At 48.9% G+C, this 17,500-nt stretch overlaps 3 protein-coding genes across 17 annotated transcripts in view; 1 reads left to right on the top strand and 2 right to left on the bottom strand.

Moving 5' to 3' along the window:
• itsn1 (intersectin 1 (SH3 domain protein)) overlaps positions 1-6,426 on the bottom strand; it is a 38,693-nt gene extending 32,267 nt beyond the window's left edge. For all 4 annotated transcript variants that reach the window (XM_076742234.1, XM_076742231.1, XM_076742232.1 and 1 more), the window contains exon 1: positions 6,259-6,426. The gene's annotated coding sequence lies outside the window, so the exon portion shown is untranslated. The remainder of the gene's footprint in view (positions 1-6,258) is intronic.
• Positions 6,427-7,195: 769 nt separating this feature from the next.
• cryzl1 (crystallin, zeta (quinone reductase)-like 1) lies at positions 7,196-11,659 on the top strand. Of its 2 annotated transcripts, XM_076742606.1 has the most exons (13): positions 7,196-7,424; positions 7,664-7,741; positions 7,931-8,003; positions 8,094-8,138; positions 8,258-8,326; positions 8,733-8,866; positions 8,959-9,070; positions 9,242-9,262; positions 9,666-9,764; positions 9,873-9,991; positions 10,165-10,270; positions 10,863-10,908; positions 11,522-11,659. In XM_076742606.1, exons 1-13 carry the CDS (start codon positions 7,365-7,367, stop codon positions 11,616-11,618), a joined length of 1,059 nt encoding a protein of 352 aa, XP_076598721.1. In that variant the 5' UTR covers positions 7,196-7,364; the 3' UTR covers positions 11,619-11,659. The 2 variants fall into 2 exon arrangements, with proteins under 2 accessions (XP_076598721.1, XP_076598722.1); XM_076742607.1 differs by lacking the exon at positions 9,242-9,262 and having other exon boundaries at positions 7,203-7,424.
• The window catches only part of setd4 (SET domain containing 4), a 6,263-nt gene continuing 68 nt past the window's right edge, over positions 11,306-17,500 (bottom strand). The window contains exons 1-13 of one of the 11 annotated variants that reach the window (XM_076742600.1): positions 17,455-17,500; positions 16,828-16,929; positions 15,269-15,364; positions 15,075-15,112; positions 14,784-14,872; positions 14,260-14,496; positions 13,909-13,968; positions 13,651-13,780; positions 13,175-13,349; positions 12,837-12,915; positions 12,617-12,697; positions 12,381-12,504; positions 11,306-12,297 (exon numbers count right to left, since the gene is read on the bottom strand). The exon at positions 17,455-17,500 is cut by the window's right edge and continues 68 nt beyond it. In XM_076742600.1, the coding sequence (XP_076598715.1) occupies positions 12,127-12,297; positions 12,381-12,504; positions 12,617-12,697; positions 12,837-12,915; positions 13,175-13,349; positions 13,651-13,780; positions 13,909-13,968; positions 14,260-14,496; positions 14,784-14,872; positions 15,075-15,112; positions 15,269-15,364; positions 16,828-16,906 (1,359 nt within the window). In that variant the 5' untranslated portion in view covers positions 16,907-16,929; positions 17,455-17,500 and the 3' untranslated portion in view covers positions 11,306-12,126. The other 10 variants (XM_076742605.1, XM_076742602.1, XM_076742604.1 and 7 more) reach the window with 10 other exon arrangements.

The following is a 17,500-nucleotide window of genomic DNA, read 5'->3' as shown; positions in this document are numbered from 1 at the left end:
ACTTACTGTGAACTCAGTGATTAAACTGCAATAACTGAAAACTCTGAGGTCCTGATCTTCACTTACTTTCAATAGAGTTCACTTGTTATTAACAAGAGAAATGAAAAATGATTTCCAAAGACGTCAATCAATACTTTTACATTTAGTCACAAATTATTTCAGAAGCTCAACACACGACATTCAAGGTTAATCTGAACAAATCTTTAAACGATATGGAACAAAACTGGGCCCTGCACATACTGTGATATATGTGTGTGTGTGTGTGTGTGTGTGTGTGTGTGTGTGTGTGTGTGTGTGTCATACCTCTGGCCTGGTAGAGGTATGTTAATCAGAGCCAGACCTGCCTCCCTCCCCTGCAGCCCTGTGGCCAGCAGACAGCCCATAATAATAATCTGACACAGCGCGACAGACGAGGACTTTGTCAGGGTGTGTGTGTGTGTGTGTGTGCGTGCGTGTGTGTGTCTTGGCATGAGGTCATCAGTTTTATTTATTTTAACACAACAAATACAAATACAACAATTAGTCCTCAAACCACCAAAACATCAGCTGTAACGTCTCTTTACAGAAACAGAGCTGGACACATTCACTGAGACCGTTTCTTCAGCACAACGTTGTCCTATTGAGGGCTGTGTGTGTGTGTGTGTGTGTGTGTGTGTGTGTGTGTGTGTGTGTAGGGTGGGCTTTGTTCGTCTGACCTAGTTAAACTGGTTACTTTGTCCTCCCACTCTGATGATAATGACACACACACACACACACACACACACACACACACACACACACACACACACACACACACACACACACACACTCTTTCACGGCCACAGCAGATTTCTCATCAAAAGACGGGAACATTCAACCAGCTGGTGGACCGAGCTGAACTTTTCTGTCGCTTCATCACATTCTGGAGCGTTTGCTCTTTCTTTTCTTTCTGTTTCTCGTTTTTCTCAGACGATGCTCAAACTCCAAACGCACCACGAGTCGGCTCAGCAGGCGCAGACGTGACCTGACGACACAAACGTCAGCCCAAACGCACGCTGCTCTACATCGTCATGGAGCTCACATTCATCCACCTCCTCGTGCGCTCCTGACTGGACTGAAGGCGGTGGAGGTGACCTGCAGCAGACAGCTCAGTGTCATCTTTAGGCAGAGTTACAGCAACAGGAACAAGACTCTTTTACTTCTCATGCTGCCAAAGTCCAGCCAGGTGTCAGGACGCCAAAACTCTGTCCAACAAATAAGCTGCCTCTGAATCAAAGGGGCTTTTGTTTACCACAGCACCTGAGACCACAGCAAAGTATCTGCAGGAAAGACCCCAGCCTCACCAACACAATCAGCAGGTCGCATGACGTGATCACATGACGTGTCTGCATCAATCACAGTCTGCCCTGCAGAATGAGCATCCGCAGGTTTTCATCCACACAAACATTACGTCACTTCCTTTGATTTGATGGTCAGACTCAACGGCTCTGCTTCAGTCACACAGTCTGTCTTCAACCAGATGAGTCCAGGAGCAAACAGCATTTGAACTTCAATGAGACGTCATAAATGTGAGTTTGTGCGTTTCCTTCATCATCACTTTGTTCTGGAGGGTCTCTGCTCTGTACACGTCTGTGTTGGTGGGATTACTCTGTATAATTAGAGCACTGGGACGTAACTGGACTGTTGCTCTGTTATCAAGGCTTGTGGCAGATGCCAGTTTAAGCTCTTTCTGTCTCTGTCTCTCTCTCTCTCTCTCTCTCACACACACACACACACACACACACACACACACACACAGGCAGCTTCATAACATGAAACAGATTAGGCTTCAGACTCTCTTCCCTCCCCCTCGTGTCCCTCTGACCCCCTTCGTCTTTCCCCTTTCTGTTCTTCCATGAATTCATGCTCAATTAATGGATGTGGGACACCCACTGATGGTCTGTCCACTGGACGTCACTGCAGAACACGTGATGAAAACGCGCTCTAACGTTCTTATAACAGTAGATATCATCGCTGGACGTCGTGCAGTGTCTTTAAAAACCAGTTGTAGTGTTCCAGTTTGTGTTGTTGGTGTTCCCAGTGTCCCTCCAGCAGACGTGTCTCCTTCTGTCTCAGTGATTTGTCTCTGAATCTGAGGACTCAAGTGTTTAACGCATGCTGCGGCTCGATTGAAATCACAAACACACTCCTGACGCTGCGTTCAATGTGGGACATTCCTGGAAAGGACATGGACAGAATGACTGTTGGGTCCACTGTGAGTGTCTCCTGACAGACTCAGCATCAGGACACTCAGCCTCTTCCTCTGTGAACACACTGCTTTCTGAATAACACTGTTAACGACGCAGAGGGAAAACTGACCACACAGGACACATGCTGCCTGAGACAAAGATCAAATATTTGTGCACACTTTCAGCCTGAGCTGAGGAAAAACAACTTGTTGATGCCAAACAAAACCCTCAACAGGCTGTTACAGAGATACCAAAGAGCAATGCTAATATTCTACCATTAATAAACAGCCACAGCACCCTCTCCTGACCTTTTCATCAGGTTTATCCATCCTGCAACCAGTTCAAACCACACTGGGTCAAAGCTGAATCAAATGAGAGATTTCCTGGAGGGATGGCATATTAAAGTGGTGTAAGATGAACATTTTAAAGGCTGAGGTAAAGGTGACAGACTGGGATTAATCCTGGTCTCACCATGTCTGATGAATGTGTATGTTTGTTGACTGCACTTTGTGTGGATGTTCAAACAATGACGTGTTGGTATGAAAAACTGCAGACTCACACACACAGACACACACACACAGTGCGCCTCTTTCTCACTCACACACTAAACACACCTCCATCGACACACCTCTGACAGTGACCCTCCGCTCTGTCTCTCTCTGGAAACACATTCTTATCACACTGATGTCAAGAGGGGAGGCCTGAGAGGTCAGGACACACACAGACACAGACACAGACACACAGACACACAGACACACAGACACACACACACACACACACACACACAGGATTACTACTGCAGACCCTCCATCAGCTCCAACGGTCTGGATCACCCCACCCTTCCTGCTCTTAGCCTCCACAGCTAGCTAATGTGAGCACTATCATTCTGTACAACTGATAGCAAGACCAGAGCAGGCTTAACTGAGGCACGGCACTGGGACATTTTAGGGTCATGGAGTCATTTTCTGAGACAATTTAGGGTCATGGAGTCATTTCAGGGTCATAGAGTCGTTTTCTTGGTCATAGTGTTAGAAAAATATCAATAGAACATAAATGTGACTTAGTGTTTAACCTTGAACAGGTTTGCAGTTGTAAAACTGTCCATTCATGATTCAGGGACCAAAGTAAAAGGCTGCTGGACTGAACGGTCATGGAGGGTCACAGACCCAAAAGCAGCGCGACCACTGAAGAGCCAAAAGATGCTAAATAAAACTGAATGAACTGCATACTGTAAGAAGACTGCACTGCCTTCTCATTTGCTCTGGTGTGAACAAACAGGTTGACTGATTGTTCCGTTGAGGCTACACTCGTGACACCACAGGCTTTAAGGACACGTGATGGCTATCGATCTGACGGTATGACCGGGTTTACATGCGAGAGACGCCGGGTTCCTTGTGGGTTTGACCGTCAGCCTAGTTTCAAAATGTTTCACTGCTTTTTCATTGCTGATGGAAAATATGATGAATTTTGGCCTTTGAGGCCTTTGAAATAGCTGAATGTTGAAAGCAGTCCTGGAATATTCTGGAACAAATCGTATTATGAAGCTCTGGTTTATAGCTTGTTTGAAGCGCGGCCACAACGTCAGCCTCCTGAACCTGAACTTGACTGGATGGACTCTCACAGGTGAGCCTCTGAGCTTTCTACAAGGACTGCAGGTAACATACAGGTCATGTAGATTTCTCAGCAAAGCAGGGTCTCAGAGACAGAATACGTCAATGACAAATGTGTACCTCTAACTGAACTGTACGAATAAAATCAGGTGTACAGGATTTGTCTCACACATTGTAGAGTCAATTTAAACAAAGCTGGCTGGAAACATATCAGAAGTGACAGTCAGGTGGACACAACTGTCCATCTGGACAAGCCTTCATATGATCCCAGTGGATTTGAGGTTGTGAGGCCCATAGAGAGGATGAGGTACAAACAACAGGTGAAACATGCTAGTCCACACCTGCACATATCCAAAATAAGAGTAAGGCAGCCCACACACACCCATCATGACTCACTCTGTTCTTTCAGTCAGCGTTAGAGCGAAAAACACGGTCACTGATCAGCAAACGATGGCGAGCCTCCACACAGACGTTTTGTTTTGCAGACACGTGGATCAGAGCTGAAAGTCCAGAGTCCTCTTCAAACAAACCCAGAATATTCTGCTTAAAACCACAGCAGCACATACTCACATCTGAGATCTCCAAGTACAGAACAGCTGACCTTTTTACTTGATTAAACAACCGCAACAACCAATCAATGAAGAGTTTCCAGTCTTAGCAGGATATAAGGACAAACGGGAGGGAAGCTACATCACATTGGGCCATCTCACAGAAAGCAGCTGCTGTCTGTGGGTGTGATCTACAGGAGGTGCTGTTAAAAACCAGCAAAGCAAGCCAACGTGTCTTTGTCCTTCAGGACGAATGTCCTCCAAAGTCTTTGGATAAGACCCAACAGGGATAAGGACAAATACTGGTCCTGGATCAAAGAATCATCGAGTGATTGGCGTCCATATTTAACTCACTAGATGCGCTGTCTCATCTGTTGTCTTCCCACCTTTAAGAGGACCTGTCAGCATCCACGTCGCCATGGGAACCAGCTCTCCCTGATGGGGCTCGTTAAGCCTGGTCAGTCAAAACGCTGAACTTACACATCCCATAATGCTCACTTCTCTGGAAAGATCTATGAGTCAGTCCACCCTCACTTCCTGCATTATTTCACTGGACCCGCCTGTGATGAGGTTCTTCAGGAACAACAAACATTGCTCAGTTCTACACAGATAACAGAGAGGTAACAGGGTTCTCTGAGGTTCTGTGTCGTGACTGGACCGACAGCTGGACCGACAGCTGGACGGTCAGCTGAGAAGAACGTCAGCTTTAACGTTAGCAAACGCTCGGCTGCGGAGAAAACCTCCACCCTAAGAGTCGCTTTCTGCCCGAGCACTAACGAACACCAACTTTGTCGATTCTTCACCTTCTTCTCTACCGACCCTGCTTTAACGAGGCTCAGGTGAACCACAGATAACACCTGTAAATGTTACCGTCAGGTCAAAGGCTGGCAGGGCAGATGCAGTGATTTAACATTAGCACAGCGGCTAGCTGTTAGGAGCCGCTGGAGGTAGATAGACGGAGACTCCCAACTGAGTTCGCTCACGGACGCGTAGCCCCAGGTGGTTTAGACGATCTATCCCGCCGGATTATATTTCACGTATTATAATATATATACACTGCCCCCTGATTATATTTCACGTATTCGTGTCATTTATAGCATATATTATGTATTGGCACACGTATTATTTCTTAACACCACTCCAGTAAGAATAACACTACTGGATAAAACGACGGCGGAGTATGCCAGTCGAAGCGGCAGTAATGCCAGTAACAGGACGTTCTTGGCCAGTAATAGGACTGGTTTGCTAGTCCGGAGTTGTTGTTCGCTCTTTTCTACACGCATAAATTGTCGGGAGTTATAGAATCTACACGCATAAATGGTCGGGAGTTATAGAATGGTCCGGAGTTTTCGTTAGCTCTGCGGTACAAGTTAGCAATGTTGTTAACGGAAACGGAAAGAGGATTTATCCACCACTTGTTAAAACGTAACGACAAAGTCAATTCATAGGCTAATGGTCATACTGTAGGTGTATTTGAAACAATATGTCACTAATTATATGTCAAATACACTTGTACGTAACAAAAAACTAACATAAAAAAAGATAACTAGCTCCGTTATATGTCGGTGGGCTCGATAGTCTGGCTAGCGGGAGAGTGCCGACCGGGGATAGTCCCGCGTTGGGGTAGACAATCAGGGAATCGCCGCTGGATTGCATCGTCTTCCACTTCCATGCCGCCCTGGTCTTGTTGCACAGACAAATATTACACACCTCCTCGGCAGCTTAACGTCACTTAGAAGCTGCCATTGGCAGGTTACATCGAGGTAAAATGACCAACGAGCCGCGCTAACGTTCATATCAATGCAGCTAGCAAGCATGCTAACCAGTGAGAAGCTAACGTCAGCCCGCTGAGGGACATTCTTTCACACTGCACGTACTACACTCAGCCCTTACCTCATAGTTCAGTTTCCATCGTGAAATACGGGATAAAGTAGGTCGTTCCGTATTTATGTGACCATAAAATGCGGTATCTCCTCCCAGAATGTGCTGTTTTATCGCCAAAGCTCTTTCCGGCGATTCTCCTGTGGTTCCAAAATCCCGACCGACTGAGGGACAGCTGGAAAATGGGGTAACGCTCCTGACATATCGCGAGATGTCATGGTACATATAACGACACTGACGCAACCTCGCGAGAACTTACACGTCGTTCGCTTGCCTGGATCACAGGGACACGAGAGACGCTGAGAGTAAAAGGATTAGTTTCGCTCCTGCCGCCTGCTGTTTATTAAGAAAAAAAAAAAAAAAATTAAAAAGAAGGTGCATCCAGAAACAACAAATATGTAAACAAGACTAACGTTTATGTCTATCAAAATACACATTAAAAAAAAAAAAACACAGAAAACAGAGCGCATATTAGGTTTTTCATTAAATAACATGAGAAATCCATGAATTCATTCACAACCTTTATTTCAGCTCGGAAACACATTAGGAATAAATAAAGCAATTAAAAATTAAAGCGGATGATTCAACTAAAACAAGAGCAGCTACAAATGAAACAAGACGAGAAAAAAAAAGAAAGATAAAAGATCAAATTTTGTATATAATATTCAGTAAGAGCAAGCCGAACCTGCAGCGTTATCCATCATTCAGCGCGTTCAATCAGAGGATAAGGGGGTCAAAACACTGTGAGGGCCTCATGAATACATAGAACCCAGAGTCTATCACTGAGATGAGGGCCACAGCTCATAATGTTCATAATGTTCAGTATTATTAACATCAGCGGAAATAAATCAAAGAGCAGAGTGAGAAACAGCATCCAAGGCCTCCAGTCACAGCTGGAGCGCATGTGTGTAACATGTCAGCCAGTAGAGGGCGACATTAACTAATGCTCACATATTAACAACGGAGAAGAAGAGGTCAGCTGACTGAAGCTGGTCGTCTTACCCTCAGTGAAGTCGTTTCTTCTACAGGAGAAAAAACACTGGATACATGAAACGGCTTGTTTTAATATTTCAGGCTGAAGTGAAGTTGATCTTTGTCTAAATTAAAGGCTGAACAGCATGAAGGGTTTATTCTGCCGAGCGGCTGATGCGGAGCCCAGGTTCGTCATCCAGGAAACGGTGAGTCTGTCCTCTGAGAGTCTGTGCAGGTGGACACAGGTGATGTCTGACTCAAGCCTGTCAGTCATCACCTCCTGCGTAGAAGCAGCGTGTAATCGTGTGGCATTCACGGCGTCATGTGAATGACAGGGCTTGGATGAAGTGCTGAATGGTTGAAAGCTGACTCCAGGCTTCAGTTCATCCATAGCCGACGCCTGACAGTCTGTCTCTGTGTGTCTGTCTCTGTCCGTTTGCTCCAGAGTCTCCCGGAGGCTTTAGGCAGCCACCTGGTCCGAGTGCAGGTGAAAGCGTGTGGACTCCGCCCTCTGGATCTCAAGGTACTTCAAAGATGTCTCTCAGGTGACGTGAGCATGACGAAATTATACAAAGCTTTATTCAAAACAAAACTGTTTGTGAAGCTCCTGCCAGTGAAGGTCACCAAACTGACCTGAGGTCAGCTGTTCAGGTCCATCACTGTTGACTGATCCCTCACGGCTCCTCCGCTCTTCCTCTGCTCGTCTCTCCAGTTGCTCGGTGACATTGGGATCCAGAGAGATTTGATTCCTGTTGGCCGAGAGGTGGCCGGCGTCGTCCTGCAAGGTTCGAAACACACAAACAAAAGCACTTGTGTGATTGGCCGACAGTGTTTTCGTGGACCGGTTTAACAGACGTGCCTGTTTCTTCCTGCAGTGGGAGACAAAGTGTCTTTCTTCCAGCCGGAGGACGAGGTTGGAGGTAGGACTCCTTTCTTCACCTGATTTGGAGATCTGTGTAAAGCAGCGTTCACTGAGTCCCTCTTCTTCATCACATGTCCCACTCTGTCCAACCTGAGAAGACCGTCTCTCCCTCTGCAGGTATCCTGCCTCTGGACTCCCCCTGCTCTGGACTCTGTGATGTCATTGACGTAGATGAACAGTATTTAGGTAGCACACACACACACACACACACACACACACACACACACACACCTCTCTTGACTTCCTGTGAATCGTTGTTCAAAGTTCAAATCTAAAAACGCTTCCACACACGGTCTGTGTGACGTCCACTCACACGAGTCCTCTGAACCGTCAAACTGTCAGCAGGACGCTGGTTCTCTGAAGGACTTTCATCTTCACCTCGCAGACTTCAGAAACTAACTAAAGACAGGAAGAAGCAGGGCAGGGTGAAAACCTCGTAAGTGCACAGGCCGTCCTTTCATGCGGCTGGAAAATGACTTGAAAGCAGTTCACGGAGGGGAGGTCATGTGACTTTGTGACGTCTGTCTGCTCCCTCTGAGCCAGAAGCTGAAACTGTGTGAGTGAGCTCTGTAAACGTGTCTCCTGTGTGCAGTCCAGAAGCCAGAGAAGCTCAGCTCGGTGTGTGTGGCCGGAGCGCTGCGTGACGGCCTCTGCGCTTACACCGCTCTACACACACACGCTCGCATGGCGGCCGGACACACGCTGCTGGTCATGGACGGAGCCGGCGTACGTAAAGACACACGCACACTCAAATCACACTCAGGAAGTAGCTGTCCTTTCACGTGTCCGTCTCCCATGTGTGTCCTCTCCGTCCTCAGCCTTTCGGCCTCATGTGCATCCAGTTAGCTTGTTACCACGGAGTGAAGGTCCTGACCACGTCACACTCGCCTCAACAGCACGCCTTCCTGGAGCAGCTTCGGCCCAGCGTCGGTACGTCCGGGCCGGCGCCACGGCGTCTGTCCTCTGCATCTTTAAGGTCCTGTAATGTGAACTTTAACCCGATCACCATGAAGAGTCTCTCAGATGTTTTCAGGTGTATTTTCTGCTTCTTTCACTCTTTTTTTCTTCTTCTGTCTTTTTCTCTCCTCCCCGTCATATCAGGCGTTCAGGATCCTTTAGTCGGTGAGACCTTTTCTGTCGACTTGCTCGCTTCCTTGCTGCTCTCCTCATACCTGCAGCAAACAGCTGTTGGTCCAATCAGAATGAGCTGTAGGTTTCAGGCTCTGTGTACGGTTCAGTGTGCAGCGCATCAGTCGTTACTGTGTCATATATTATTATTATTTACAGTTAATCACAGATAACATTAGAGTCATGTGACCGTGAGATAGTTTCTAATTCTAGTATTGGAGCTGTAAACGCAGACTGAGTCTGTCTGAAAGCTGCTGCCACCATGTGGACAATATCAACACTGACACTTTGTGCAGGTGTGAGTTGCAAACTGTGTTTCAGTGTTCAGTGGATTATAATCCAGGTGGACTCGAGGTCACGTTTCTGTGTGTGTGTGTGTGTGTGTGTGTGTGTGAAGCCAAAGTCATCCCGGTGTTTAACGGCCCGTCAGAGCTGCTGCCGGTGGTTTTGGAGGAGACGGGCGGGCTGGGAGTGGACATCATCGTGGACTCTGGAGGTAAACGCACTCTTTGGGCCTGACGGACACGTGCGTGCCCTCAGCCTCCTGAACGGCGCCGTAAACCTTCCACATCACGCCCCAACATTTCTCTGTGTTTGTGTGTAGTGTGTCTACAAGGAGAGGAGGAGGAGTCAGAGGAGGCGAAGCTCCTCCCGCACAAACACGACCTCATCAGTGTGCTGGGAGTGGGGGGGCACTGGGTCACGTCCCACAAAGACCTGCAGGTGAGTCGGTGTCAGACGGACAGGCTGAAGTAACAGCATGAAGTATTCAGATACTTAGAATCCTCCAGTACTAAGAAGTACTATTAGTGTGTAAAATGTACTTCAGTCTGCTGCAGTCATGTGTCTGTAGCTCACTGGACTCCTTGTCTGCTGTGTCTTCTGTCTTTGCTCAGCTGGACCCTCCAGACTGCAGGTCACTCTTCTTAAAATCAGCCTCTGTCACTTTCCTCAACCACGAAGTCTGGACGGCTTCATCAGCGCAGCAGGGACGATACCTGCGTATCCTGTCCTCAGTGTGTCCTCCAAAAGACGCACACGCACACACGCACGCACGCACGCACGCACACACACGCACACACATGCACACACTCACACACGCATGCACACACATGCGCGCACATGCACGCACACACACATGCGCGCGCACACACACACACACACATATGCGCGCGCACACACACACACACACACACATGCACGCACACACACACACACGCACACACACACATGCGTGCGCACACACATGCACACACATGCACAAACATGCGTGCGCACACACATGCACACACATGCACACACTCACACACGCATGCACACACACACGCACACACACATGCGCGCACACGCACGCACACACACATGCGCGCACACACACACACACACATGCACACACACACACACACGCACACACACACATGCGTGCGCACACACATGCACACACATGCGTGCGCACACACATGCACACACATGCACACACTCACACATGCATACACACACACGCACGCACACACACATGCGCGCACACGCACGCACACACACATGCGCGCGCACACACACACACATACACACACTCCTTAACAGCCTGTGTCAGATATTCTGAAGGACATTGTGGACAAGATGTCAGCTGGAGTTCTCAGGTAGGTCAAACTCGTGTGGCGGGGAAAGACTTCCTGTTCGTCCACGCTGGCGTCAGACTGAAAATTCAATCTGTCCTCAGTCTTTCTGGGAGGAAACGCCTCCTTGTGTGAAGCTGAGGCTAAATCGTATTATTCTCATCTCTTTGGTGCAACAGGTTCTCACAGCTTTAAGTAAAGTTCAAGCACTTTCAAGGTACCGAAACCAAAGCTTTCCAGATTTTCAGAGGCGCTTTCATCACGTCCGCACTGTGACTTCAGATGATTTGTGACAGAATCCCTGTTTCCCACAGCGATCACTGGACATTACCTCTGTTTATGTCTCTGTCAACCTCCACTTATTATACAAGGATTTCTAATTTCAACAGCGTGAGACAAAACAAAAACCACAACACTAAAATAATGTAAAGATGTATTTAAAGATAAAATAATCTAAATATTTAATGATAAAATAATGTAAAGATGTATTTAACGATATTTGAGACGGTTTTCAGGTGAAAGACGAGTTTCCTGTTTTAATTAGATTATTAATTATAATTAATTAGCCCAAATCTGATGTTAAGACCTGACCCGGCTCATAGACTGAAGACCACCGTTAATCCATCTGTCTCTGCAGACCTCAGCCCGAGGACGCCGTCCCTCTCTACGAAGCCACAGTTGCCATGGAGACCGTCCAGCGTCATCAGAAGACAAAGGCGGTTGTTCAGCTCTGACCGAGACACTAAGACATGAATGAAAAGACAGACAGACTCACATGGACACCTGTGAGTCTCCCTGCCTGATGGAGTGTACATCCCATAATACAGCCTGTGTGTCTTTGTCCACTTTGTGTCTTTGAGCTTCATTTGACTCAATAAATTCTCTTTAACTGAAAAATGACTGAAACTCTTTGCTGATAAATCTTCCAAACAGGAAGTGATTGAGTAACTTTTTGTCTGTAATCGGAAAACATGAGAAACAGCACTGATCTGTCCGTCCTCGTCAACACACCTGCTCTGTCTCATTAGTCCAGAAGGTCACGTCGACAGTTCGCTTGCAGTCGTTTCAGCTCGCCATTTCTCGACTTCACTCGCCTCGGTTCACGGTGGCAATCGGCGCCTCTTTGAGCACGCCTGGAATCACACCTGTGATGCTGTGGTTCAGGACGTCCTGCGGTCTTTGTCCAAAAAGCACAGCAGGAACGTGACACTGTCCGGCATCGCCAGGCCAGCCAGTAACCAATCAGACGTCAACATGGGGTTGGCATGACAACAGTTGGTCCGGTTGTCTCAGGGTGTCCTCCAGTACCTCAAGACAGCTTCCCAGGATGCACCTCTCCTCCTGCCGCAGCGACTGGACCACGTGGAGCTGCTCCCTGACGGCCTGGTCGCGCTGCAGGAGGAGGAGGGAGATCTGAAGCAAAACACATCAGGTCATGAGCTGGAGGAGGAAACGGCTCGTGGAGTGTGTGTGTGTGTGCGCGATCTTACACACACCTTATCCAGAGCTGTGTGTGTGTCCTGTAGCAGTCTCTGACAGAGAGTCTTCGCCGTCTGGACGCTCCACCCCTCTCTGTCTTCACACACCACCTGACCGAGCAACACCGCCCTCCAGTGGTGACTGGAAACAAACACACACACACAGGTTGACACGTGTGTGTGTGTGTGTGTGTGTGTGTGTGTGTGTGTGTGTGTGTGTGTGTGTGTGTGTGTGCGCGTGTGTGTGGTCTTACTACAGTGTCTGTGGCAGCGACAGCAGCCTGAGCGCCATCATCAGCCTCCAGCTGGGACCTTCACTGGACACACTCAGATCACTGAGTGGGGACAGAAGATGGACGTATTCAGAGACACTTATGTCTTCAGAATGAAGACCACAGACAACATGCAGGACTGTCCCCTTACGTCCCTCCTGGTTTACAGACAAAGACACAGAAGACATGAAGTGAGTCTCACTGGAGGAAGTCGTTGTCTCTGAGGAACTTCATCTTCTGGTCCAAACTCCTGTCTCCTCTTAAGACGTCTGCCAGGACATCTGAGGGACCACAAGAACAAAGGTCAAATCACACGAGACACAGAGACACAGTGTTCAAGAGGAAGTGTCACAACAAGCTAAAGATATGTATAAATATATTTAAATATGTCTTTATGTGCACACGCTCCAGCTGCATTCACTCTTCATCCCACTCTGAAGACACGATTGGTCGGTTTTACAGCCTGAACGGACAAACACAGACATGAATCTGTTCAATGATCAAGCTGCTGATGAGCTTCTGTTTCCTGCTGCAGCTCACCTGGATCCACGTAGACCACGCTGTGGGGGTTGGAGGGGGCGACGAAGCCGTACTCCAGCAGCAGGCGCTGGCTGTCGTGGGAGCCGTAGTGGATGAAGGCCTGCTGGTGGCTCGGCGTCCCCGAGACGCTGCCGACTTCATAGCATCCTGTCACATGGTTGAAACCTGCTTTGACCTGGACACAAACACACGTCTGGTGAGATGTAGTAAACTCCTTCCCGCCTCATCACCATCTTTCCAACGGCCCAGACTGACGAGCTGCTCAGCACCAAACTCAGCCTGGAAAACGTCAACAGCAGCTGCAAGCGTTTAGCGAGGATAGACACACAGAAATCCAGTGAGTCTGCGTGATACCTGTGGGGACAGAGACCAGTTAAAGCTGCTTTAAGGCCACATGTTGTGCATATGAAGGACACACAGACTCAGACAAACGATGTCTCCAGGTCACAGGTGTGTTCGTCTTCTCCACAGTTTACCTGCACGTCAGGACGGTGGTTGAGCAGGTCCAGAAAGGGAGCCAAAGCATAAACATCCTGTCCACACAGGAAGCTGTTGGACGGGTGGGACATGAAGACAGAGCGTGTGTTGACACTGCACCAGGCCCACCTGGAGGAGCAGGTGAACGTTGATTGGCATAAATCACAACGCCCAATCAGAAGAAAGAGACAAAAACAATCCGACACTCGTGCAAATGTGTTTGACTGAAATATGTGTGTGTGTGTGTGTGTGTGTACCTCAATGCCTCATATGACAACACCTCCTCCACAGGCTGACTCAGGATTGGCTGCAGGGATCTGCGTCAAGAACAAATGTCTTTGGATGTGATGGACACTGTCCACATGAGGACGACGGCTGAGGACACTCGTCCTGTTCACTGTGTGTCCTTACTTGGATTCAGATTTGAAGCAACAGGTTTATACTTGAATACTGACATGAAGGAAGTTCACGCTCTGATCCCAACGCACCTCAAACTCAGCTGATCAACCTGCTTCAGGTGAGTCAGAGGACGCTGAAGGACTTCTTCAGGTGAGTCTGAGTCACACTCACCTGAAGAAGTCCTTCATTGTCCTCTGAGTCACACTCACCTGAAGAAGTCCTGATTGAGGCCGTGCAGTTCTCGCACCGCGTCCCTCTGCTCTGACGCCCGTCTCTGCAGACAGGCAGGCAGGACAGCCATGACGTCGTCTGTGAAGTAGGCGGGGCAGGTGTAAGTGGTGGGCAGCGTGTCGATGTACGGGAACCAATCAGAGGCCTCTCCTCTGTGCCGCTCGCACACCAGGAAGACACAGAGCGCCAGCAGGGGAGAGAGCCGGGGCTTCCAGCTGGGGAGACAAGACAAGGCAGTTTGACCTTCGTTGTGTCCACTTTGTGTCTGTGTGCACGTCCATTACTGCGTTTGTCTTCCTCTTTCACTGTAACAGCTCAGTACGACAAACACAGACTACACCTGTAAGAACTACACCTGTCCAACCAGCACCCCTCAGGGCTGGTGTTTGTATTGATCCACTGAGAAGCAGATTAATTCATGTTCTGATACTTGGAATATTTCAGTCGTTCATGTGTGTGTGTGTGTGTGTGTGTGTGCGTGTGTGTGTGTGTGCGCGCCTACCTCTTGACATAATGTCCCAGGTAGCTGTTCAGGACAGTCGAGGTTGTGAGGAGACAAGACTCAGGCAGAGAAATGAGCAGCTGGCCGGGCTGAAAGACGACAGAGACGGACAAAGACAGAGGCAGTAGTTACAGATAGATATACACACACACACACACACACACACACACACACACACACACACACACACACACACCCCATCAGACAGGTGTGTCAGGGGCTCTGTTGACAGGTAGAGAACCTGCAGTGAGACCAGCTGAGAGCTGTGCTGAAGCCTGTCAGCTGACTTACCTTTATGGTCTTGAGAGCCTGCAGTCCTCTGCCTGTGTCTGCATGTGAGAGGAGACACACACACACACACACACACACACACACACACACACACACACACACACACACGCACACACACACACACACACACACACACATTCAGTCAGATCACTGCACAGAGTGTGCTGGCAGACTGTGGACAGGTAGAGTCGTACCTGTGAAGAGGGCGGGCCGCAACAGCTCTGAGGTGAACCCTCGTCGATGAAGAAACTTCATCAGCCTCACGTACTGCAGCTGGTGACACAGAGAGACTGAGGACACAGAGAGAGGACACAGAGAGAGGACACAGAGAGACAGAGGACACAGAGAGAGAGGACAGAGAGAGAGAGGACACAGAGAGAGAACACAGAGGGACAGAGGACACAGAGACAGAGGACACAGTGAGACAGAGGACACAGAGCAACAGAGGATGCAGTGAGACAGAGGACGCAGAGACAGAGGACACAGAGAGACAGAGGACACAGAGAGAGGACACAGAGAGACAGAGGACACAGAGAGAGAGGACACAGAGACAGAAGACACAGAGACAGAGGACACAGTGAGACAGAGGACACAGAGCGACAGAGGACACAGAGTGACAGAGGACGCAGTGAGACAGAGGACACAGAGAGAGAGGACACAGAGAGAGGACACAGAGAGAGAGGACACAGAGACAGAAGACACAGAGACAGAGGACACATAAACAGAAGACACAGAGACAGAGGACACAGTGAGACAGAGGACACAGAGCGACAGAGGACGCAGTGAGACAGAGGACACAGAGACAGAGGACACATAAACAGAAGACACAGAGACAGAGGACACAGAGAGACAGAGGACACAGAGACAGAGAACACAGAGAGACAGAGGACACAGAGACAGAGGACACAGAGAGAGAGGACACAGAGACAGAGGACACAGAGAGGACACAGAGACAGAAGACACAGAGACAGAGGACACATAAACAGAAGACACAGAGACAGAGGACACAGTGAGAGAGAGGACACAGAGAGACAGAGGACACAGAGAGAGAGGACACAGAGACAGAAGACACAGTGAGACAGAGGACACAGAGCGACAGAGGATGCAGTGAGAGAGAGGCAGAGAGAGAGGACACAGAGAGAGAGAGAGAGGACACAGAGAGAGAGAGGACACAGAGAGAGAACACAGAGGGACAGAGGACAGAGACAGAGGACACAGAGCAACAGAGGACGCAGAGCGACAGAGGACACAGTGAGACAGAGGACACAGAGAGAGAGAACACAGAGAGAGAGGACACAGAGACAGAAGACACAGAGACAGAGGACACAGAGCGACAGAGGACACAGAGAGAGAGGACACAGAGAGACAGAGGACACAGAGAGACAGAGGACACAGAGACAGAGGACACATAAACAGAAGAGACAGAGGACACAGAGACAGAGAACACAGAGAGACAGAGGACACAGAGAGAGAGGACAGAGAGAGAGAGGACACAGAGAGACAGAGGACACAGAGAGACAGAGGACACAGAGAGAGAGGACACAGAGACAGAGGACACAGAGAGAGAGGACACAGAGAGACAGAGGACACAGAGACAGAGGACACAGAGAGAGAGGACACAGAGAGACAGAGGATACAGAGAGAGAGAACACAGAAAGAGAGGACACAGAGAGACAGAGGACACAGAGAGACAGACAGGTGATGGCAGAGACCAGAGCAGGAAGTGTCTGTGCTGAAAGTAAACCGTTTGTACCTGACTGGACCACTCTTCCTCCTTTCTGCCTCCTCTTCCTCCTCTTCCTCCAGGCTCGTCCAGCCCGATGACCCCTCATGACCTCACCTGCACCTGTGACACCTTGTGGTGAACACACACACTTTATTAGGAACACCTGGCTCGTCCTGTCTAGTTAACAGCCTCTGATCGGGCTCGTGTTTTAAAGAGGCCTCTGAGTGATTTCTATCAGTGAGGGCAGAGTAAACAACAACGAGTCCACAGCTCCACAAACTGCACCTCCTCAGTGTCAATAAAGGTTTTCAAAGTCTGCACTGACTCAAGTAGATTCATGATGAAAACACACAAACAGATGAAGGATTTCATGCCTACAGCCTGTCTGTCACTATTGTTTCCTCGTACGTCGGAGCTCTGCTGTCACACTCTTTCTTTCTGTTTGCTCCTCTTCATCCTGACCTTCATCCTGACGTTCATCACTCCCCTCAGACCCTCAGTGACTCCTGAACTCCTTCTGCTGTTGTTTGGGACCAAACAGCCTTTCAGGGTAACCTCACCAACGACCGAAACATCCCATAATACCCAGCTGACCGCAGACAAAGTGTATTTATGAACGAGCTTCAGTTATGAACACGTGAATCACGCACACACCTGACTACTCCGATCCGTTTCCACCCGGCGGCTTCCGTCAGCTCTC

Source organism: Chaetodon auriga, chromosome 11 (assembly GCF_051107435.1).
Source record: "Chaetodon auriga isolate fChaAug3 chromosome 11, fChaAug3.hap1, whole genome shotgun sequence".
Classification (NCBI taxonomy): domain Eukaryota; kingdom Metazoa; phylum Chordata; class Actinopteri; order Chaetodontiformes; family Chaetodontidae; genus Chaetodon; species Chaetodon auriga.
The sequence above is the reverse complement of the archived record's forward strand: the minus strand, read 5'-3'. Positions and strand labels throughout refer to the sequence as shown.

What these genes read in the sequence shown, in the direction of transcription:
- cryzl1 (XM_076742606.1), top strand. Translation starts at nt 7,365, where the DNA reads ATGAAGGGTTTATTCTGCCGAGCGGCTGATGCGGAGCCCAGGTTCGTC. An exon ending in TCCGCCCTCTGGATCTCAAG is followed by an intron (nt 7,742 to 7,930) that starts GTACTTCAAAGA and finishes TCGTCTCTCCAG; the next exon opens with TTGCTCGGTGACATTGGGAT. An exon ending in GGCCGGCGTCGTCCTGCAAG is followed by an intron (nt 8,004 to 8,093) that starts GTTCGAAACACA and finishes TTCTTCCTGCAG; the next exon opens with TGGGAGACAAAGTGTCTTTC.